Raw genomic sequence first — 22,500 nt, forward strand, 5'->3', positions numbered from 1 at the left:
GAGAAACTTGTAGAGCTGGTCATTAAAGTTTCAGGTCTTTGACACCGCCGAACCTTTCACATTAAATTTAAAGACCTGTTTTTCCCTTTTCGGCCTTGGAGCGAAGAAACTTACTTACCATAAACTATCCACTTGGGTTTTATGTTAAGCTTGGTAATGGATCTTTTCGGATTATTGTTGTAAGACTTTCAAAGCCAATAATTTTAGTTGTAAATTAAACAATGCCAAACGATATTTAAATTTAAAATTATAGATGAATTTAATAAAGAGTCAATCTTTCAAATTTACATATCTCAGATTTAAAAAAAAAATTATAGGGTATCTCGCAGTCACGCAAACCCATTTAGAATTAGCATTTCTTGGTCTTGAATAAATTAAACAAATTGTGTAGAGTTGTGATTGCTGAGGTGGAGCATTTGTTTGGTATTTACTTAGATTGTGACGTGCACTCTTATAATTAGACCAAATAAATCTCTTATTTGTACAGTACATTACACTCCACATAATCCAATTAACATTTTGTGCAAATGCGATCCTAACGAATTGCTTATAAAACTCGACAATTTTTGGTATTTCAGGTGAGAATAAAAAGGGATCTAAGACCCCTAATGAGAATATAACCAAGAATGAAAGTGAAAATCCAAGAATAATGCGGAAATTAAACGCAGAAAATTTATACAAATGTTTGCATATGTGTGTGTGTGTGTGTGTGTATGCTTTGTGCATGCAACAAAGAAAATTATATAAAATTAATGTTTTCGATTTATATAATGCTGAAACTATTTTAAATAGATAAGATCTAATATTATATTTCAAGAAAAGCTTCAAAAACAACTTCAGCTAACTGGAAAAAGGTTTATTATATTATATTTGGTTATGCAATTCGTGTGTGTTTAAGTTATGTAATCATTTTCGAACTAAGGTTGACTAACTTCCCAACTAATTATAGTGATTTTCTCTACTAACAAACTGTGCTAATTATTTATTAAGACAAAGTGCTTTCTTCTGATTGCAGTGAGTATGTTTAGCTATTCATTTCGCATGCTGCAACCATGTTGTTAATTAAACCCATTAACAAGTATCAGAGGATATTTCAAAGATAATGCATGCAATAAACTCAGAGGTAAGTATGTAGTAAGTAAAGCTTAAAAGAACCAACAGCAGATGATCTGGTAAACAAATTTATTAAGAGTATCTTAAGAGTATCTTACTGGAGTACTAGATATTTTCATGATTGTGTTTGCTTTTTACAGATGTTGAATCAGATTATATATATCTATCTTATAAGCAGCCTTATTAAGAGTATCTTAAGAGTATCTTACTAGAGTTCTAGATATTTTCATGATTGTGTTTGCTTTTTACAGATGTTGAATCAGATTATATATATCTATCTTATAAGCAGCCTTAGTGCAGTTTGTTACTGCCTAGAAAATGGCTTGGCAAGGACTCCTCCCATGGGCTGGTTGTCCTGGGAGCGTTTTCGCTGCAACACCGACTGCACAAATGATCCCTACAATTGTATAAGGTATATCGATTAAATTAAAGTTCATCATTTATTAAATCATCATATTTGGCATAGTGAAAGGCTCTTTCAAGTCATGGCTGATCTGCTGGTTTCCGAAGGATACGCTTCGGCTGGATATGAATATGTTAATATCGATGATTGTTGGCTGGAAAAGCATCGAGGTCCTGCAGGACAGTTGCTGTCTGATCACAAACGATTTCCGAATGGCATGAAGGCGCTATCCGATTATGTAAGCAATAGAGATTAATCAGAAATAGTCCTTAGTCATCCTTGTATTATCTTTAGATACATGCCCGAGGACTAAAGTTCGGAATATACGAGGATTACGGTAACTATACGTGTGCAGGTTATCCAGGAATTATTGGCTACGAGGAATCCGATGCACATTCAGTTCGCTGCTTGGAATGTCGACTACGTAAAGTTGGATGGATGCTATGCTCAACCCTATGATATGGATCGGGGTTACTCGGAATTCGGCCGATATTTGAATAGCACAGGAAAACCCATGGTTTATTCCTGTAGCTGGCCTGTTTATCAGATCTATGCGGGTATTCAGCCCAACTTCTCAGCCATTCAAAGTCACTGCAATCTATGGAGGAACTATGATGATATTCAGGACTCTTGGGCATCGGTTGAGAATATTATCGACTACTATGGCAATAATCAGGATATAATTGCGCCTAATGCGGGTCCTGGTCACTGGAACGATCCTGACATGGTATGAGTATCTTCGATAAATTTATGATGACTATGGAGTTTTATATCCTTGCTTTATTACAGTTAATAATTGGAAATTTTGGGCTCAGCTACGAACAGGCAAAAACTCAATTTGCTGTCTGGGCAATTCTCGCAGCGCCGCTTTTAATGTCTGTCGATCTGAGAACAATTCGTCCTGAATTTAAGGATATTTTGCTGAATCGAAAAATAATTGCTGTCGATCAAGATCCGTTGGGAATTCAAGGACGCAGAATTTACAAGCACAAAGGCATCGAAATTTGGTCAAAGCCCATCAGTCCAGTTTATCAAATATATTACTCCTATGCAATTGCATTCATCAATCGGAGAACGGATGGAACCCCTTCCGATATCTCTGTGACTTTGAAGGAATTGGGATTGATAAACTTGTCGGGATACAGAGTTGAGGTAAGTTAAAATAAAAAGGAATAGTATAGGTAGTATATAAAGCATGCTTGATGCCGATCAATAGAGTTGATCCTTGTGATCTTAGCAACATTTGTCCCATGAAAATGCGATACGATATGGTTAAAATATAGCTTATTTTCGAAAAAGGACATTCGTGTTTTAGCCATAACTTGCTCAGATCCTGAAGGATATAACAAGGATATACCTTTTTATAATCATAAAGACTAACATTATCGATTGGCATTCAAGGATTTGGGAGAGATTCTTAAAAAACTAATTCAAATTTTTCAAAGGGTGTAGCATAGAAAAATTGTTAAATTGAACCGAAATCCGCCGTATCTCGGTCATTTCAAGGACGATCGGGATGTCCTTTTAAACAAGGATAGATCTAATCAATACAAACTGATTGACATATTAAAAAGGACGAATGTCCTGCAAACAGCCAAGTTACAAGGACTTTTTTATATACCGAAAATAACGTATATCTTGAGCATATCCTGTCTGATCCTTGCGATCCTTGTATCGAATAAATCTGCCTGGTGAGCACTATCAACCTGCCAAAGGACATACAAATCGTCCTTGAAGTTTTAAAGTTAGAATGAAATTTGTGAATTTCAACTTCTTCTGACCAAAAAATTACAAGTTTTTGGTTCTTCGATGACCCCATGATATTTTTGATGCAAATCGGTATATTTGGCCAGGACATTTGTTTTTTATAATACTTACTTACATACTTACTTTATTAGAGTATTTAATTAATGACAGGACAATTGGTTTTGATAATACTTATACACATATTTACCTTACTAAAAATACGATAAATTACGATATTAATGTTTTTTGCATTTTTTTTATTTATATAAACAAAATATTATATTTACTTCTACTCTATCATTTCAGGATCTATACGAAAATGTGGACTATGGAATATTATATCCGCATACTAAAATCAAGGTGAAGGTGAATCCGTCTGGCGTCGTTATGTTGAAAGCTGAAACCCAATACCTTAAAAATGTGTAACATTTCTAACAAACTTAATGTAAATGTATTGTTGCGTTTGATTAATAAACAAATAAAAACACTTTAACGCCAGTTAACGTGATATTTGACCTATTTAAATGACTGATATAGAGAGGCAGATCCATGTTGAGTAATAAAGCATTTGATACATTAAACTTTATGTTTATTATTATTTGTAGTTGTGATTACTATATATTTTTTAATAAAATTGTTGTATTGTTGATAAGCTATTGACTTATTAAGGAATACTTCTTGTCCTACCGGGTAATATTACTTGTATTGTGTGCTTCATAGTCCATTACTTCCTCATAAATTAACTCCTTCCATTGCTCGACTGTGTGCTCCCTTTCATCAACGCTATGATCATATGGCTCTGGAGCAGGCTGTTGAAAGAAAAGCATGGAATTTATATTACAGATCATGGTCGTAAACGAACAACTTAGGAAATAAACTAAAGAACCTTTAGGTTCCTTTTACCGAATCCTTTTCAAACTAAGTAACTAATTCAAGAATGAAACAGGAATTGATTAGGTGGTAGACGGACTGACAATTTGATTTCCATCAACATTATTCGAATATAAATAGAAGTTCTAAATTGTTATACTAATTGTAAAAGTTATTTAAAGTATTTGTTAGAGTTCAAGGTAGTACAGAAATGTGATTTGTGATCTACTTACAGCATCAACCTCTTCAGCATCGTACCACACATTAATGTACTCATGCTTTAAAGCTTTGTCCACGGATATTCGCAGCTCTGGATCAATGACTAGCATCTTACTAAGTAGATCCCTGGCCTCAGCTGCCTTCCTTCGACTGTTTTGATTATTATCAGTAGGAAACAGGCCATCAGGAAATAGCCTATCGAACGAATATCCAGTGTATCTTGGACGATTTTCAACATAATTGCGTACAGTTGGCTGCAGCCTCTGCATAAAGTTTGGCGATGGTGTACCCAGTTGCTCTGCAAAGCAAATGAAGCATAAGTTAATCAGATTCGCAATATAAACTGATTTGTTTCAATTTACCAATTATCTTATTCCACTGATCAATATGATCAGTACCGGGGAAGAGTACACCACCGCGAATCATTTCACCCATAATGCAACCAACAGACCAAATGTCCACATTCTCGGTATAGCCCATTCCCAAGATAACCTCTGGAGCTCTGTAGTATCTGGTAACCACGTATGGAGTCATCATAAATGTAGTACCCGCTGTGCGCGCAAGTCCAAAATCAAGAATCTTTAGAGTACAGTCGGCCTTAACAACTATATTGGAAGGTTTTAAATCCTACAATGAATAAGAATGTGTTATTACAATTAAGGGAAATTGGAAACTTTTGAGAAAATTGATAGTTTACTCTATGTATAATTCCAGCGGAATGCAAATGCTTGATTCCGCATAGCATTTGATAAAGCAAATACGACATTCGATCATGATCCAAATCCATTTGAATCACTTGGCATAGATTAGCATCCATCAGCTCCATTACAAGATAAACATCTTGGAATTCCTCTAAATTGCGCTGAGGCGTGAACGCGTTAAGCAAACCGATAATCTGGAATAGAAAAATATAGCAATGATATTGCATGCAACTTGCATCCTTATATGATCTGTTACATACATTCTTGTGATTCACAAGTTTCATTAGCTTGAACTCTCTATAAGCTCTCTTAGCATGCGTCACATTTTGGAATGGTCGAGATAACTTTTTAATTGCGACGTGTTGTTCGGTAATCGTATCGTAAGCAGCACTGAAACGAAAACGAGTTAGGAGAAAATCAGAAATTTGGTAGTCAAAGACATTCATGAATCATTCATTTAGTTCTTCCCAAAGTCCATTGAACCTGTCTCATCATTGTTCTCATTCTTTAATCTTTATAGTGTTTGCAAACAAAATCTTTCTAAGTAATTCTTCTTCTTCTTCGTGACAATTTATATTAATATATTGATTCGTAACAAAATCATTAGATAAGACTCTTTAAAGACCCTCCCTCAGAACGCCATGTTATCGATTGTACAACCAAGATAAGATAAATATAACAAGACAAACAAAACTATTTTAGACTCGGTGAAAATTAAATATTCGTTCATGGCGAAGCAAATTTGTTGACTACGGACTGACGGACATGCCAATATCGACCTATTTGGATGCCCTAATTATGAATGTTTATATTATATAATTCTACCACGTTTGTTGTAACTTGCAAAATTACAACAGCGTTTCTTATAATCAATATAATGCGTTAGAACATCCATTTTAGTAATCCAAAATAAATTATTTTAAAAGTTGTACCCTTTTCTTAAACGAAATTAAAATTTTATCTAAACGACAATTTGAGCAATTTTTATTTTACTAAATTTCTATAGTTTTAAAATCGAATATATTAGAATATTTCAAAGAATCCAAAATTAAAGCTGGATTTGAAAAATCAATAAGAAATTATGGCGGTATCCAAATTTCACATGTTCATAAAAGATAATAAGACATGTTGACATACCAAACGATTCCTTGGGCTCCAGATCCAATTGGCCTTAACTTAATGTACCGACTGAGGATTGTGAAATTGGTATCACCGACTTCAACGGTATAATGATGCTGGGTGGCCATATTAAAGTGTTTAATTCTTATTTCCGTTAAAGACAATTATTGACCATTTCGTCCTGAAATCAAAAAAGAAAATGTTTTATGCTTACAAATATAAATTAAAACATATCTTAAATTTTTTTTTTAATTAGTGCTGTTATTTGTCAAAATTTTCTAATTATAATTTCAGTTAATGGTATTTTATACTTTCTTTACTTTTTATAAAATAACATTATATTTATTTATACATTTATTCTTCATTAAATTTTTTTTTATTTCTTTAAAACTTTGTTCCATACTAAAAAGTATTATTATCATGATTATGTAAACAAACAATTGTCTTTCTTCGAACTAAAGAAACTTCCCTCGTTGGTGGTATGACGCATGACCATAATACGGCGCTTTTGCCGGTGGACAGAAAGAAAGGACTCGGCCCCCAAAGCAGCAAAGTGCCGAATAATTTTTAATCGATAAAATGTGGTTGCCAAGAAAATAACCAGTTTTATAACAAGTTTCTGATTTTTACCATTTTCTACACTTTATCAAAATGTCCACAAATAAATGCTTATTCATCAAAAATATAATTTAAGTCCATAACTTAATATATGATAGTAAATATAAGTATTTTTATGACCACCAAATAAACTAGTCAAAATTTACTGTATAGCACACACACCCACAATCACACATTTGAACTATGCAAATGCACGTACATCAAAATGTTTCAGAAAGTGGATCGATATTCTGATGGCATACATACATTTCAATTGTATTGATCCATTTTACAACTGATATGTAACAGGAATTACATGCCTATTAACATAAATATTTATTTAAAATCACCGAAATTGTTTAAACATTAGTAGATAATATATTGCCCACACACATCTATACAAATGTTGGTATGTACATCCTCTGTATGTGTGTCCAAATGTCGATAAAGTAATTTCTACTTTGCGGGGTTACTTTTTGTCAGGCTGCACAAATGTCGGTGTGTATCTTTTCTTTAACAAATCAGTTTATTTCGTACATTTTTTATGCGCAGATGTACATATGTAGATACTTTTCTACTTTTATATTTTAGTCTATTAGAATCAAACATAAGAATGTCGCACAAAATGTATACGAACACTCGTTAAACACATACATAATATCTACACACTTTTTCAGGCATGCGTTTACTTTAATGCAAAGCGATTTATATTATTTGTTGTTAACTTACGCATATTATCAGTAAAAAAATAACTTTAAAACACAATTTTACATATGTATGTACATATGTTTAGTTCATCAATAATAAATAACTGTATGTATGCACAATCGTTGCGAAAGATTTGGATTAGAGGTGGAAAAACATCGATGGCACTATCGATGTGGTAAAAATCGATTTTTATGGCAACAAATAAGATAATTTGGAGACATATAATTTATAATTATAATAATGAATTAATTTTTATTGAATAATTCTTATTTAGAATGAAATTTAAACAATTAAACAAAGTTTTAAAGCTTTGTATACAAAGTTCGATGTTTTTCCACCTCTAAGATTGGGAGTAAAAATCGATATTTATCATAAGAAAGACATTATGTGACAAACGGGAGCCAAACTAAAAGCCAATGCAATTAATTCGGTGTACTTTTTATAATAAATAATTTCATACTTCGTTTCTTAAATTTGTTTAATTATAAAATTTTATTTGATTTATACCGAAGTGGGATTTTTGTTATTTTAAATACCACAATCATAAAATATACTAAAAACTTGTTGGTAAAATGATCTATCTATCGATAGTTGGACACGCAAACAGTTTCCAATCAGAGCCAGCTAATTGGAAGGTCAGCCGCTTCGCGAATTATATAAATATTATAAAAAAGATATACTAGATGCGAATCACATACTTTAAATTGTTCTTTGATTACATTCAATCCGAACCAAAATAAAAAGTCTACACTTTAGAAAAACAGATTATATAATTTATCAAAAGATATCGGAAAATCTATCGATTCCATTGAAACACTGAAATATTGGCTGCGCGGTAAATTTCAATGAAATAGTTTCGACCCAAATCTTAAAATATATTTGTATTGTTGAAATCCAAACAGTCACTATTTAACTTAAACAACATAAAAAGGAAATCACCATTATTTTCGTGCAAACGCATATAAAAAAGAACCCTTTTATTTTTTCGTGTTGGGCATTATTTTACACATTCTAGTACACTCCATTCGTAAATTTGAAAATCATTTGAAACTAAAATTTAGATTTTGTTAAATGCAGCAATATCAACGCTCTGCACTAACTCTTCAATTTTCTCAATTTCTTCGGTAAGCCAGTCAATGGAAACCTTCTCATCCTCCACAACGCATGAGATGACTACCTTTTGAATACCAAAGGCAACCGGCACAAATTTCGAGGCTCCCCAAAGCAAGCCATCTAGAGTAATTTTGCGAATCTCGGCTTCCATAACCTTTAGGTCGATTTCATCGTCCCATGGCTTTACATCTAGCAGTATGCTTGACTTGGCAATAATTGCGGTTTTAGTTGCCTTCTTCTCGGCATATTTGGTCAAGCGTTCTTCGCGAATTCGAGCATGCTCTTCGTCTTCTTCATCGCTATCTGAGCCGAACAAGTCTACATCATCATCATCGTCATCAGCCTTTGCACTGACTTTAGCATTGGCATCAGCATTAGAGACGGGGGCGGAAGAGTTGACTTTGTTACTTGACAGTTGGTTCTCTAATTGGGAGACACGACTTAAGATGGCCTGGAATATTCCCTGATATTCCTTGGTAGTCGCTTCCAGAGCTGCAAGTCGGCTCAAAACTTCAGTGTTCGCGCATGGTTCGACTTTGATGCCATCAATCTGCAAAAGCAAAATAATTTTACATTACATTGTACGTGAACAATTCGGTTTTGGGAATACAAAAAACAGCAACATTTTCTAAAATAAAATACGACCCGACAATTTCAAAGAAAAAACTACAGCACAATAAGTTGGAGTATCTCACCTTTTCCAAAGTATTTTGTAAGTGCTCCCTGGCTTTTGCAATTTCTGTTACTAAACTGCAGCTATTTGGCTTCGCGACCTTCAAATTACAACAAATAATATTTATAAATAGATTATTTTCATTTCAATGCAAGTGAAGGAAGGTGCATATATTTATTTGTAAGCGTATATATTATTTTGACAACATTTTGTATGACATACATGTACATATGTATTTTTCAAGACTTCTAATTTTGATGACCCAATAAAATAAAGCCGAAATCGCTTTGAGCCGCTATTTTAGTTTTTCTTACAAAGTTGGTAAGGATTATTGGACATTTTTATTTTTTGAAAATTAAAAAATTAGCTACTTGTTATAAACAATAAGTACATTCATTCAGTATAAACAAACTATATTTTTTGTTATTTGCGTAATATTGTTGCTTGTTGTTTGACCTTTCAACAAATTGATCGCAATCTTTTGCAGAACCGGGGTTAATTTTCTTATAATATATTATGGTATTGTAACCCTTGGTAACAGAAAACGTGCTCGCAGAGATAGTGCCGAATGTACATACATACATACATCTATGCTTATAATCCACAATTACATACATACAAACATGTGTACGTGTGCGAAAATTTTGTAAACTAAATTCACAGAACTTACGTCGGATAACTTTTCATAGTACAGTTTTTCTGCATTATCGTAGCGGGCCTTATCCACCCAGACTTTTTCCAAAGCTTCCACGCGCATATTTTAAAATATATAAAAAGAGATATAAAAACACCGCTCCACAGACGTTCGGCACCAAGAATAAGTGTATCGGTGCTTGTTGCACTTCTTGACAATGTGAAGGAATATCGATATTTAATGCCACATCACAGCTACAACAATCGCATTAGTTATGTGCTGGAATTCTAGATTAATATGCTTATCGAAGAAAATATTTGAAATTATCGACATATAAATAAATTACATTTTTAAATTAAAAATCATTTGAATTTTCTGTGTCGTAGAAAAGTTTTAATTCTGAATTTATTTGAGAAAATAAACGAGTCGAAGATAAGCTCGAACAACCCAGAGATATTAATCGATTAATCGAATGTTTTGCAACCTTGTTGGCAACCAAATAATCTCTCACATTTAGCAATACGTGTCGAAAAGAATGAAGAAAATGGAATTAAGTCGGATAATTTATTGTGTAGCATTAACATATTTATGTTTTAGTGCAGCGAATGCTGAAATTATTAATAAGAATGTAGAACGAGTCCTCGATTTGTCGTCCCAACTCGTCAAGACGACATATAAAATCACCGCCGAGGAGACTACCGGCAAACCCATAAAGGAGTATGTGTTTATTGTCACCGAGCCAAATCTGTCGTATATTTCGGCAAAGGATGGATTGAACAAAAAAGTTGAAGTACAAAAGATACAAGAAGGTGGTGCAAGCAATGTGTTTTCCTACAAACTAACATTCAGCTCACCCTCTTCGAAGCAAAGCATTGTCATCGAAACAGTCTCCACCAAAAATATACTGCCACATCCATCGGAAATTAAACAAAACGATAAACAATTGGTGAAGTTTGTTGGCAAGCTTTATCTCTACTCGAAATATTCGACAAGTACCCAGAAGACCAACGTTATTCTTAGTTCGTCCAACATACTGTCGCATACTCAGGTCAAACCGTTCTCAGTATCGTCCAATAAAGTCTTCTTTGGACCCTATGAAAATATTGGAGGTAATTAGTTACTCATGGTATATGCGTTTATTAAAATACTTATAATGCACAACTACAATTCTTTATTGGTATAGCACAATCGGAGGATGAACTGGTGCTGCACTATGAAAATCAAACGCCTTTCCTCACAGTCAATACTTTGGAACGCACAATCGAAGTATCACACTGGGGCAATATTGCTGTTAAGGAAGATATTCAATTGACGCATTCTGGAGCTAAACTGAAGGGTTCGTTCTCTCGCTACGATTTCCAAAAGGACGGCCGCTCAGGACAATCTGCTGTTAAGTCTTACAAAACCTATTTGCCAGCATCGGCCAATGGTGTTTACTATCGCGATACAAATGGCAACATTTCTACCTCTAACATGAATCTTATGCGCGACTTTGTTGATCTTGATCTTCGTCCAAGATTCCCATTGTTCGGTGGCTGGAAAACACAGTATACTCTTGGCTATAATGTGCCCTCCTATGAGTACCTGTACAGTTCAGGCAACAAATATATGCTGAAGATGCATCTCATCGATCATATCCATGACAATATGTTGATCGATGAAGCTGTTGTCAACATCATTCTACCCGAGGGATCCACAAATATTGAGCTCATAACGCCATACAGCGTAAAACGTCACCAAAATGATCTGATGTACACCTATTTGGATACCGTCGGACGTCCTGTTATCTCATTTTCGAAACAAAATTTGGTGGAAAATCACATTTCTGATTTCACTCTGAAGTACTCATTCTCAAAGGTATCCTTGCTGCAAGAGCCCTTGTTAGTTATTGGCTTCATTTACATCATCTTTTTATTCACCATTGTTTTCTTGCGATTAGATTTGTCGATTACATCTCATTCCCATAAAGATTAGTAATTCCTTAATTACAATAATGTGTGTAACTTTTCATTGTATCGAAAAGCAAATAAAAATGCACTTTAACAATATTTTGAGTTCTGATTATTATACATACATTCGATGTGCATTTAATGATAAACACAACAAGAAAAAAAAACAGATTTTCGTAATACTATGTACTGATCCAAATTTTGATTACAATAAAACAACTTGAAAATTATGAGTTGATTTCATGTATTTTTACTAAAAGTAATCTAGCCGAGTATATTTGTGAATTTTAACAATCCTCAACCAATAAGCTAGTTCACGCTTAAACTAAATCGCATCCCTAATTGAAATTGATGCTCATTAAAAATAGTCTTCAACAATTCAAATAATTGTACACAATATAAATTAAGAAGTTTATTGTAAAAAATAACAATAGTTTATTTTAATTAATTAATCAATGCTAGCCGGTTATATCAATTATGTTGTTAAATCAATGGAAATTATTTGATTGATGTCTTTTTTCTCAGTACTCGTTGGATGGGCGGCACACCAGTCCGAAACGGCCACCACTTTCTTGGGCAAATTGCAATTCTCCTGGTTCTGGGATTGCGCAAATGTGTTTGATGTTTGATTAATTTTATCCGAACCATTTTGTTTCGGTTCAAGACTAAATCTGTTCAATACAGAATTAGTCTTATAATTTGAGAATATGTAGACCGATTGTTGCAGCGGTTTCAGCGAGTTGTCATCTATTGTTTGCGCATAACTGGATAGGGTTGTGCATTCAGCGTTTTCCACCAATTGATGATTATGTTGTTGGCTGGCAGCGATATCTTTCTTATGCGACACAGAAATTATTGCATACGAATTGAGGATTTTGGGTGGTGCCATTTGATCGCATTGATCATCATCGTCCGAGGAACACAAATCAATCGTATCGACAAGAACTTCGCTTGTTGGCGAAATTCGCCATTGGGAATTCAGTGAAGTATCGCGTGTTAATCTAATATTAAGTTTTGTGTTCGTTACAGTTCCAGGTAGTAATTGCTCACCAATGTTCTCGCCCAACTTTTTTAATCGAACCGAGATTGGACGGCACTGCTTGATCAGCGGCGAATTGAGAAACAAGAAGTTTTGCGTAGTATCTCGCCGTTGCTGAAACTGTCGACGAGGAAATGCATAAATGTGCGCGCTATTCTCATGCAATTTCTTGAATGTAATGTGCACATTACTTGGCGTTGGCTTCTTCTCAAATGGTTTCCCATACTTGCAGTTATTCTTATTATTTACAACTAACGGCGTGTAGCAAAAACGATCCAAACGCTCTTGCCGCTCAGACACATACTCTAGCGATATTGTCTGTTTCATTGTCTTCAGTAATTTTTGTCCAGCTGGAGACGATATTGGGATAAATGCACATCGATTGAGGGAAGGCACAGCTCGATTCCTTCGTGCTGATATGCGTTTATTTTTGCTTGTTGTAACCACAACCATTTCTTCATTGCATGAGCCTGCTCCTCCTCCTTGTTTTTGTTTTACAAAATTATGATCGGATTCTTTTGATTGAAGAGCAAAATTAAGCAGAAATGCATTCCTTAATTCTGTATTCTCATTTTTACTTTCAAGTTTTCTTTCTGGTTCCGGAGAGTCACATAATATGACATCGTCCTCTATATTACAGATTTTTTCATGTTCCTGCAAGAAGACACATGTTATTCAATTGCATTAATTATGGTCACTCGATAATCGATCATTTTTCACGAGTGGGAGTGTGTAAAATGAAATTATAATGATTGATGATAAAGTAATAAACAAATTAAAGGCTAACAGGCATGCTCCGGTATTCACTTTTGGTTTTCGTTTCCGTTTTGGGACCAAAACCGAGATTTTCGTTTTTAGATGCTCCGGATTTTCACAAGTTTTTGGTCATCGTTTCGGAACGTTTCATTATTTACTGCTGAAACAGCTGACTTGTGCTTTGATCTAAAGTAAACAACGCGAAAAAATATATTTTGTATGTCCAATTTCCTACGTGGATAGAACTCACATAAGGATATTTTTATCGTGCTTCCCCTGAATGAAATATATTTGCCTTTTGTGTTTTTTGATAAAGATTTGAAACTTTCTTTTAAAAAAACAGTTGAACGGCAATCAGCTGTTTCCTACAAAAAAAAACGGCATGCCACCTTTTTAATGGATGTCATTCCAGTGATTTCAACAATTTTTTTTATACAATTTTAGCACATAAGTAATTAAATTAAATAAATTAATTTTTAAAAAACATATTTTACCCAACTTCAACAAATTTAATGCCATCCGTTTGAATATACAAGTATTTTTAACTCGCTTTTTCATTCCATCAAAAGTATGGCAGCTTAGGCGATAACTCATGGTGTGCGACCTATCGGTCGCTCACCAAAACGAAAAATGTTGTTGCCGACGACAAAATTTTATTTCCAAATTTGAGGTGGGGTCAGAAATTAGTCGTTTTACAAATAATTACAAGCCTAATTGATCTTCTAGCGATCTTAAAAGAACGACAATAAACCAATGAGTCGACTTTTTATTTATTCCGATTTAATATAGAAAAAGGCATTTACTTTTCATTTCGGCAAGACAAATTTTCTTGTTTTGCAATTCGAAAGAATCTTGTGAAAGTGAAAACGGGGGCACCAATTTTTTCGTTTTCGCTTTCAACACGAAAATCAAAAGTGAATACCGGAGCATGCCTGAATAAGATGATATTTTTAAATCTTGCATATATGCATGAACTTCAATAATTATTAAATTAATATTCATCTTACCAGAATAGCTTCCTTGGAGTATAGTTCAGCATCACAGTTATCGCATAGATAAATATCGAACGGAGCCGGTTCGACCATCATGTATTGTGTGTTGTCATCATGAGTATCGTTTTTACTTTTATGAAGTAATAAGCATTTTCTACCCTTTAGCATTCGATCATAAGACTGGATGGAAATAAAAACGAATTCAATAAATCTGAAAATATAATTTGTTATATATTTGCCTTACCATGTTTTCATTGCGAAACGTTACGAGCAGTTTATTATTGCGTCTATCATAAAGCGATGTAGTTGAGTTGTAGTTGTTAATGAACCTCAAGCTGGCATGCTCGTAAGCGGCCAAATCATTACAGAAACGTAATAAAAATAGGCTTTTGTGAAACTGATAACAAATCACAACAATTTCCTTCATTTTTTCTATCCAATTCTGCGAATAATAAAATTTATTATGATAAACTTTGAAGATAACAATTAAAAACTTACTCCGTAAAAGTTTTTCGGCTTTTTGAGTGGTATTCCAAACGGCGCATTTTCTGGCCACCATTCCGGCTCGCTGCAGTCTATTTTCTTCGGCAAATTAATATGACCCAAAGAGCATTGAACCATAAATGGTATGAAATTTTCCAACTGAGACTCGGTGATCTTGTCTAAGGAAGTTGGATACCCATTTGCAAACAAAAGAGGTAGGTTCGATATCATATTTTGCTGCGATTTGTCCGTGTCGTCCATTGCAACTGAAAAGGAAAAGGGAGTTTTTGTTATTGTTCAATTATTTATTATTTTGCATCTTGCAAAAGCAAAAATTTGGGAGGATGTGATCTCTTTGTTTATCGATGATGATGAAAGATGATGAAGAAATTCCAACATATGGTCCTCATAAAACGGAATTATCCAATTTTCGTGAGTTAAATTTTAACTTTATGACCAGGTAAAAGAGCAGCAAGGGAAAGCCTTCATCGCGGATAAGAAAAAGTCTTAAAGAATCTGCAGAACAATCCTTTTTTAATCCTGTAGTTTAATATTGTGTTAAATTTAAGAAAAGTTGCGTCAATTTTCCGATTGTTATCGATGTGTTCCAATTCCCATCGTTTCTGTATATCAAACACAGATTTCTATGGACCCTACACTAAAATAAAATATAGCGTATCTTAAACTGAATCAATAAATACTGATTCATCGATGAGGTTGAAAAAAACCACTAAGTGCCTACTTTTCTAAATATGTTTTGCAGAAAAAAATTTCCTGACATTATTAAATTTATAGTATAAATTATAATGTTTAATATTATTAGTATAACGATCTCGTCTCCATTCTCTACCATACTACACTTACCCAACTTTAAATCAAACATGATATTTGCAAAAAACTGAAGTTATAAAAGTAAGTCTTCCGAAAATGTACCGTGCACGATCAAACGTCTGAGCAGACTGTGTGTCACCTTCGCGTTCGCGAAGATGTTTTTATATTGTCCTACCTACCACACCAATTTTCGAAAGATGGTGGCTAATCCTATATACTGAAGGCGTATTCTGTTCGGGTGGCTGCGGTGTCAAGTACCCGAACCGCAAAATAAGCGAAAACAACTCAGAGGTAAATATACGAAGGTTTGCATTTGTCAAATATGGTATGCATATTCAAGTTATCATAAAAGCGGCAGTAAATGTAATAAAAAATTGTAAGTAGAAAAAGGATTCTTCGATCGGCTTCAGTTACAACTTAACAGAACGTAACCTCGACGTCTTAATAATTTTCTGTTCCACACTACATACAGTTAGGAAATCTATGGTCTGATGCAGTCAAAGCTCAAACGAAACACTGTTCAGAGCAATGGTTAGAGTTTAAACAGATGACGAGAGGGAGCGAATAGTCACATTTCACTCTTTGTTCTCTCTCTCTCTCAGCTACATACTGGAACTATTTTTTCGGTTCCGCTTTGCTAGTGTATTTCGCTGAAAATTGAAAATGGCGTTTTGGGTATGTATAACATGAACATGTGTGACGTATCTGTGAGAGATCGTTGTGCTTTATCTTCAATTGCTTTCTTTTGTATTGCTCAGGAACTCATACTCGTCCTTTAATTTATATCTTTAAGACCGCAATTAACCAATCATAAACATCGATTACAAGTGAGCTTGAATTTCCATGAATTTTTTTTCGCTGCAGTTGCAGAAGATTATGGATAAAACATTTCTTTGTCCAAGCTCTTACGTTTAAGCCAAGTAGATCAGAGAGTGACCAGCTTATGCAAACCATTTATTTGATTGATTATCTATTGATCCGCTTCTGAACATAAACAAGTAAGAAAGTTACAGTCGAGTGAGATACCCGCTACCCATTTTGAATAAAAGTAAAATATTTCGGTATTTTTTCAAAAATATACCAAAAATACAAATAACAACTAAGACCCCTAGTAAGTATGCGTTTTTGCCCATACAAAAGTATTTCTTTTATAACTTCCATAATCTGATCGCAATCAAATTTTCAGAAATCATAAATACTATAGTTATTATTGTATACACCAAAATTCGCAGCTGTAGCTTGAAAATTACGCTTGTTATTCGATTTTATTGATTTGCGGGACAGAAGTGGACGTGGCAAAAATTTGAAACAAACTTGATCTGCGTGCAAAAATAACAAATGCTGTCGAAAAAAATTATAGCGCTATCTCTTATAGTCTCTGAGATCTATGCGTTCATACAGACAGACACACAGACGGACATGGCTAGATCGTCTCGGCTGTTGATCCTGATCAAGAATATATATACTTCATAGGGTCGGAGATGCTTTACCTGTTACATACATTTCTTGCCGGCACAAAGTTATAATACCCTTCTACCCAATGGGTAGCAGGTATGAAAAAGGAGGTTACATCAGTGGGCGCGCACTTTCTCTTAGTGCTCCTATTGCTTAGACGCCATAAATTTGGGTTTTAAAACTCGTTTCTCATCTTTCTCTCCGGTAGCGAGTTTTGAGACTTTTATTGTTCTTCAAAAAAGTCCGAAGTTCTTATATCCTTCTACCTGAGACTCACGTTTGGGTAGGTAGCCTAAAATAGACTATTTTCAAAAGTGAACGGGTCTAGGTAGAAATTCATCAGCAGCGACTATTATACACACATTTACAAAATTTATTTAATGTTCTTTCTTTCGCTGCACCAACTTTAATTTTCGAGCCCACTTAATCGTAAATCCCTCGAAAATCGACAATTCAAATAAAATTTACTCTATACGCCAGGGGCTCTTAAAAATTATGCTTATGCAGTGGGAAGTTGTCAGTTACGTAACTTACTATATATACTCTGTTTTCTCATTCAAGACACGACATCGAGTCGTGCTATATTCCCAAATATAAATATGTATGTATATGGGAAAGTTCCGCGATCTTGAAATAATGTTGATTACCTTTTATCACTCCGCAAAATCTTTTTAACGATCGAATAAATAGAAAATATATTTAGTGCATTTGAGCGGCGGGAAGCTCAGCATAGAGAACGAGGGAAGAAGCAGCGCAGACGCTAACGCGCACACTGTACAATGTTGACAGGCAGCATTGCTATAGTGTGCGTTTTGCTTGCATGTATTAATGTGAGTTGGTAGGGGTATAATTGTTCTGGGGGAAAGTTGGTCACTCCGCGCACCTTTCACGCGCAACTTGTATTTTAAGGGGTACGCGAATAGTTTAGCTGAGGCTCTTCAGGTGCGACTTTAATGATGAGATGCGATCTTTTGATGAAGTCGATTAATACATGCATGCTATCGATCAATTTGAGGAAAGGACATTTCGATTTATTAATTTTGTTCTAGGAAATTTAAGGAAATCTCATAAAATACGAGAAATTTTGCAACAAAATTGTTACATAAAAGGATGTACATATGTATGTATATGCGTGAGAGCGAAAAGGAACCATTTTCGCTGAGCAGATTTCTATATTGATATCACTACATTTAAGAGACAAGAACACACTATTGGAAAGTTGCTTGGAAAGGTGATGGGAACGAGAGCTTTCCAAGCACACTGCCACAAATCCCAAACGAACTTTCAAAGAAAATGTTAATATTTTACTGTCCATTAGAATTGTTGTTTTTTTTTTGTGGGAAGGAAGATAACAAATGCGATTACTCTCCAAAATCCGCATGTTGTTTGAAGAATATATACATAAATACATACAGAAGTAAATATGTGGTGTTCAAAATAAAATACATAGTATACATTAGAATATGCTGTTGTATATTTTTATATATGTACATATATATATATAGGGGTACATTAACATGAAGTTGTTGCCCATTTTTACTTGATAATCAAATCGAATATTTTATGCTTAGGCATGGGAACGTTGTGCCCAGCACACACATACTTATACACACAAGAATTAATTTGTCCATATACATAAATTGAGATTACATTAATGCTATACGTACACATATATGTTTTTAATCACGTATTTAGAACTTTATGACAGCACTGAGCAAATTGTGGATTGAATGTTTTAATTTAGTGGTGGCAGCTTTTTATCAAATTATATTTAGTTTATCCAGACACAATTGTGCCAGCATATATACATACATATGCATGTATTCACACATTATTTAGTTTCTCATTTGCAAACACAGTCAACGTTGTCATATATGACAAATCGTTTAAAAAAACGTATTTAAAAACGTAATTGAATGTCGCTTCTGGTTTAAAAATTACAAAACTAATTACATGTTTTACACCATCAATATGAGTTGTTTTTCTTAATATTTTTTTTACCTCAAATCGTTCTGCAATCGGAACTGTGAAATCAGAACAGAAAATAATTCGATGGTGGTCAGTCACTGCAGTGGGTATCGATAATCGCGGAAAAAACATATGATAAATCGCATAGACTGTAAGATTAGTTATCCTACTCAAATTGCACAATTATTATTAATTATATTTATTAAATATGTGCGTAGTTTGATAAATTGGTATTTCTTAAAATTTATTAAAATTCTTTTCGATTGCCTTTATTTCATTTCGATTACATTTGTGTAGTCTTATCGAGTTTGTTTTAATATCGAACTTTTACGTTTCTTTCCGTAGGCTTCCAATATTGACGCTATTTAATCGATTTAAATTGTTGGTGGCCAGAGTACAAAAATAAAGATTGTTTTTGTAGTTAGATAGTTTATATAAACAGACTGGAAAGATGAATGTGCTACGAACTATTCGAAACAATTGGAAAAAAAGTGTATTCTTCTCAGGACTTTTAGGATATGGCATATCCACATTAAAGACAAACATCGAGTATGCAATAGATAGTATAAGTATAAAAATTCACCCATGTGTTTGTTTATTAACACCAACTATTTTGCAGAATTAAACAATATATGAATGAATTCTCTAATGATGTTATGCATGTTGGGCAAAATACGCAAGGAACCCCACAAAATGTTCTGGTTGTGATGAATCCTATTGCTAACAATAAAAAGGCCGAAAATTTGGTAAATAGTATTATTGCTTATAATTACTTTTTCATTCATCATTTTTTGTTTTTAGTTTAAAAAGTATTGTGAACCCATACTGCATTTAGCTGGCTATTCGGTTGAAGTACTGCGCACCAATTATATAGGCCATGCCAAGGCCTATGTAGAGGAGCTAAATAAGCTGCCCGATGTGATTGTTGTTGCCGGTGGCGATGGCACAAAATCTGAGGTTATAACCGGTCTCTTGCGTCGTCAGGGCAGCTCCTGTCCTATTTCATTTATTCCTCTGGGTCGCGACAAACAGCCGAAGTCGTCATTCTTCAGCTTGAGCAAACAGCATGAGCTAGACTATGTGATACAATTGTGTAATTCCTTGGTGCCACTGTTGAAGAATCAGTCCAAATACGAGAGCGTTATTCAATATGATGTTCTTAACGATGCTGCTAGTGAGGAAGGTGCTGCCCAATTGAAACCCATTTTTGGCCTAAACGGTTTCTCGTGGGGTCTGCTGAAAGAGCTAGACAACAAGAAGGATAAATATTGGTATCTGGGACCCCTTAAGCACCATATTGCTGCATTTCTCAGATCATTTTCCGGCAACGTCGATTGGCAATTGGATACAGATTATGTCTACACACCTCCATGCAGCGGCTGCAGCAATTGTCGCGTGCAAAGGGACAAAACGCCGCCCAATAAAGGTTTCTTTACAAAGAAACTTGTGTCCCCTCAAAATGGAAAGGTGGATGCATCGTATAAACTAGTGGTGAATGAGAAGTGCTCTTCAAATCAGGAGGGATCTATTACATCGAACCAAATTAATATTTCGCTAAATCAGAATAGCGAAAACTTTGACGAGCTGGAGAGTAAATTTATTAATTCGTTACAACCAGGATGGGAATTCATCAAGAATATTCCCAACATTACGAATAAGACAATAGAGCCTAATTTTATTGTTAAAAGCAGAACGATCAAGCTTTATCCATCGGCGAATACACCAAATATATTCTATTCTATTGACGGCGAGGAATACGAACCACGACCAATCAAAGTGTCCATTGTCCCCAATGCAATTAAAGTGTTTTGTTGAAATTTCCTAGTAATGATTGTATAATTATTAATTGGAGGGACATACACGTATAAATAGCTAATATAACATCACACATTCACAGCAAAAATTGACGGCGATCTCCTCCCAGATCCACAATTGGGTATAATCGTTGATGAACTCATCCGAAGTGATCAAAATTAATTTATCACTCACGTGAATACATGATCCCGGCTTTCGACGCAGCACTTTGATGGTAAATGATTTGGGTTTGCACTTAAAATGACCGTACCAACATTTTTTTGCAATACATTCGATCGATCGAATATAGCGCGGAAAATAATTTAAACCCAAATCAATCCAGTTGATGATTGAAGAGCATTCCCAAGGCCGAGTTTTAAACATCTCATGTTTTCCGGGCCCGCCTCCCTCGAATACATTTCTTACGTTAATGGTTTTCCTCTTCAATGAGTCTTCTTCCTTTTTTTCGTGATAAGTGAAATGATTTGTCTCCCACGCCGGAAAGCTGCCCAATGAAAGCACATCATCATCCGCATAGAATGGTACATCAATCGATGACCTCTTCGCTCCGATTTTAGTGGGGTCTTCTTTGGGGCCATTTCGACCTGAAGGAGGTTCAATGCTCATATACCGTGGGTTATACGCTTGTCCCAGAATCATGCTCAGCGACTTTGGTGACAGTTCCGCACAATAATCCTCCAGTCCAGCACTACACAGGACTCCAGCTGTGCAGCAAAGCTCGCAAATCCAAAACAAACTCAAGCTCCTATGGGATACCACAATACCCATTTTGTTGGATGATATCAGGCTACATCTGTGTATAGAAACATTCTTTTTTAACGCTTTTTAGTTTTCGTTTAGTTAATCTGATTCTTACATATTTAAAATAATAAAATCGAGCGCAACAATTAAAACTTGATTTAGATATGGGAAATTCTCCAAAGTCTAAGTTCTATTGTGAACTTAGTATGCAGGTCAAGCTGAGCTTGCAAGTTGAAAAAAAAAATATTTCATCTACAGCTCAAGAAAAAATCTTTTGAATTCTTAAAAATAAAATTTAATATTATTATTTTTAATGAATAATTTAAGTAAATTCTTCACATTTAAATTAAAAACTTGTTGCAAATACATACGATGCGATGCGATATATGCAAGAAATTTGAAATTATTATAATAATTCACTTCATGTCTTTTGTTAATGTATAATTATTTTTTAGCTACTGTCATTAAAAACTAATTACAAAATTCATTTTTATTTTCTTAAGTTTTATTTTTAAACATGATAAATACAATAAATGCACTATCGTTAATCAGTGAATATATCGATACAATTTCAA

At 34.3% G+C, this 22,500-nt stretch overlaps 7 protein-coding genes across 10 annotated transcripts; 3 read left to right on the top strand and 4 right to left on the bottom strand.

The window, feature by feature from the left end:
- Positions 1–471: 471 nt before the first annotated feature.
- LOC117564848 (alpha-N-acetylgalactosaminidase) lies at positions 472–4,071 on the top strand. Its single transcript, XM_034243782.2, is given in 8 exon segments — positions 472–578; positions 1,016–1,123; positions 1,365–1,525; positions 1,580–1,754; positions 1,811–1,909; positions 1,911–2,243; positions 2,306–2,668; positions 3,569–4,071. Coding segments are annotated over 7 exon segments (1,272 nt in total). The 5' UTR covers positions 472–578; positions 1,016–1,102; the 3' UTR covers positions 3,689–4,071.
- Positions 3,946–7,615, bottom strand: LOC117564849 (stress-activated protein kinase JNK). The gene is made up of 7 exons (XM_034243784.2): positions 7,498–7,615; positions 6,190–6,352; positions 5,313–5,442; positions 5,049–5,246; positions 4,714–4,978; positions 4,366–4,649; positions 3,946–4,071 (listed from the first exon to the last, which is right to left on the bottom strand). Exons 2-7 carry the CDS (start codon positions 6,297–6,299, stop codon positions 3,946–3,948), a joined length of 1,113 nt encoding a protein of 370 aa, XP_034099675.1. The 5' UTR covers positions 6,300–6,352; positions 7,498–7,615.
- An 802-nt stretch (positions 7,616–8,417) lies between these two features.
- Positions 8,418–10,112, bottom strand: LOC117565247 (probable elongation factor 1-delta). 2 transcript variants are annotated; one of them, XM_034244258.2, is made up of 3 exons: positions 9,933–10,109; positions 9,285–9,362; positions 8,418–9,139 (listed from the first exon to the last, which is right to left on the bottom strand). In XM_034244258.2, exons 1-3 carry the CDS (start codon positions 10,017–10,019, stop codon positions 8,534–8,536), a joined length of 771 nt encoding a protein of 256 aa, XP_034100149.1. In that variant the 5' UTR covers positions 10,020–10,109; the 3' UTR covers positions 8,418–8,533. The 2 variants fall into 2 exon arrangements, with proteins under 2 accessions (XP_034100149.1, XP_034100150.1); XM_034244259.2 differs by lacking the exon at positions 9,285–9,362 and having other exon boundaries at positions 9,933–10,112.
- Positions 10,113–10,387: 275 nt separating this feature from the next.
- Positions 10,388–12,075, top strand: LOC117565241 (dolichyl-diphosphooligosaccharide--protein glycosyltransferase subunit 1). Its single transcript, XM_034244252.2, has 2 exons — positions 10,388–11,005; positions 11,080–12,075. The coding sequence occupies exons 1-2, from the start codon at positions 10,432–10,434 to the stop codon at positions 11,868–11,870; spliced, it is 1,365 nt and encodes a 454-aa protein (XP_034100143.1). The 5' UTR covers positions 10,388–10,431; the 3' UTR covers positions 11,871–12,075.
- A 55-nt stretch (positions 12,076–12,130) lies between these two features.
- Positions 12,131–19,461, bottom strand: LOC117565239 (uncharacterized). Of its 2 annotated transcripts, none has more exons than XM_052003024.1 (5): positions 19,403–19,461; positions 15,131–15,381; positions 14,877–15,074; positions 14,648–14,812; positions 12,131–13,538 (listed from the first exon to the last, which is right to left on the bottom strand). In XM_052003024.1, exons 2-5 carry the CDS (start codon positions 15,374–15,376, stop codon positions 12,321–12,323), a joined length of 1,827 nt encoding a protein of 608 aa, XP_051858984.1. In that variant the 5' UTR covers positions 15,377–15,381; positions 19,403–19,461; the 3' UTR covers positions 12,131–12,320. The 2 variants fall into 2 exon arrangements, with proteins under 2 accessions (XP_051858984.1, XP_034100138.1); XM_034244247.2 differs by lacking the exon at positions 19,403–19,461 and adding an exon at positions 19,069–19,313.
- LOC117565243 (acylglycerol kinase, mitochondrial) lies at positions 19,379–21,197 on the top strand. 2 transcript variants are annotated; one of them, XM_034244255.2, is made up of 4 exons: positions 19,379–19,520; positions 19,715–19,918; positions 19,989–20,115; positions 20,171–21,197. In XM_034244255.2, exons 2-4 carry the CDS (start codon positions 19,821–19,823, stop codon positions 21,182–21,184), a joined length of 1,239 nt encoding a protein of 412 aa, XP_034100146.1. In that variant the 5' UTR covers positions 19,379–19,520; positions 19,715–19,820; the 3' UTR covers positions 21,185–21,197. The 2 variants fall into 2 exon arrangements, with proteins under 2 accessions (XP_034100146.1, XP_051858986.1); XM_052003026.1 differs by lacking the exon at positions 19,379–19,520 and having other exon boundaries at positions 19,914–19,932.
- On the bottom strand, positions 21,180–22,134 carry LOC117565248 (protein trunk). Its single transcript, XM_034244260.2, has 2 exons — positions 22,041–22,134; positions 21,180–21,977 (listed from the first exon to the last, which is right to left on the bottom strand). Exon 2 carries the CDS (start codon positions 21,950–21,952, stop codon positions 21,242–21,244), a length of 711 nt encoding a protein of 236 aa, XP_034100151.2. The 5' UTR covers positions 21,953–21,977; positions 22,041–22,134; the 3' UTR covers positions 21,180–21,241.
- Between the last annotated feature and the right edge of the window lie 366 nt (positions 22,135–22,500).

This window comes from Drosophila albomicans, chromosome 2L (genome assembly GCF_009650485.2).
Source record: "Drosophila albomicans strain 15112-1751.03 chromosome 2L, ASM965048v2, whole genome shotgun sequence".
In the NCBI taxonomy this organism is placed as follows: domain Eukaryota; kingdom Metazoa; phylum Arthropoda; class Insecta; order Diptera; family Drosophilidae; genus Drosophila; species Drosophila albomicans.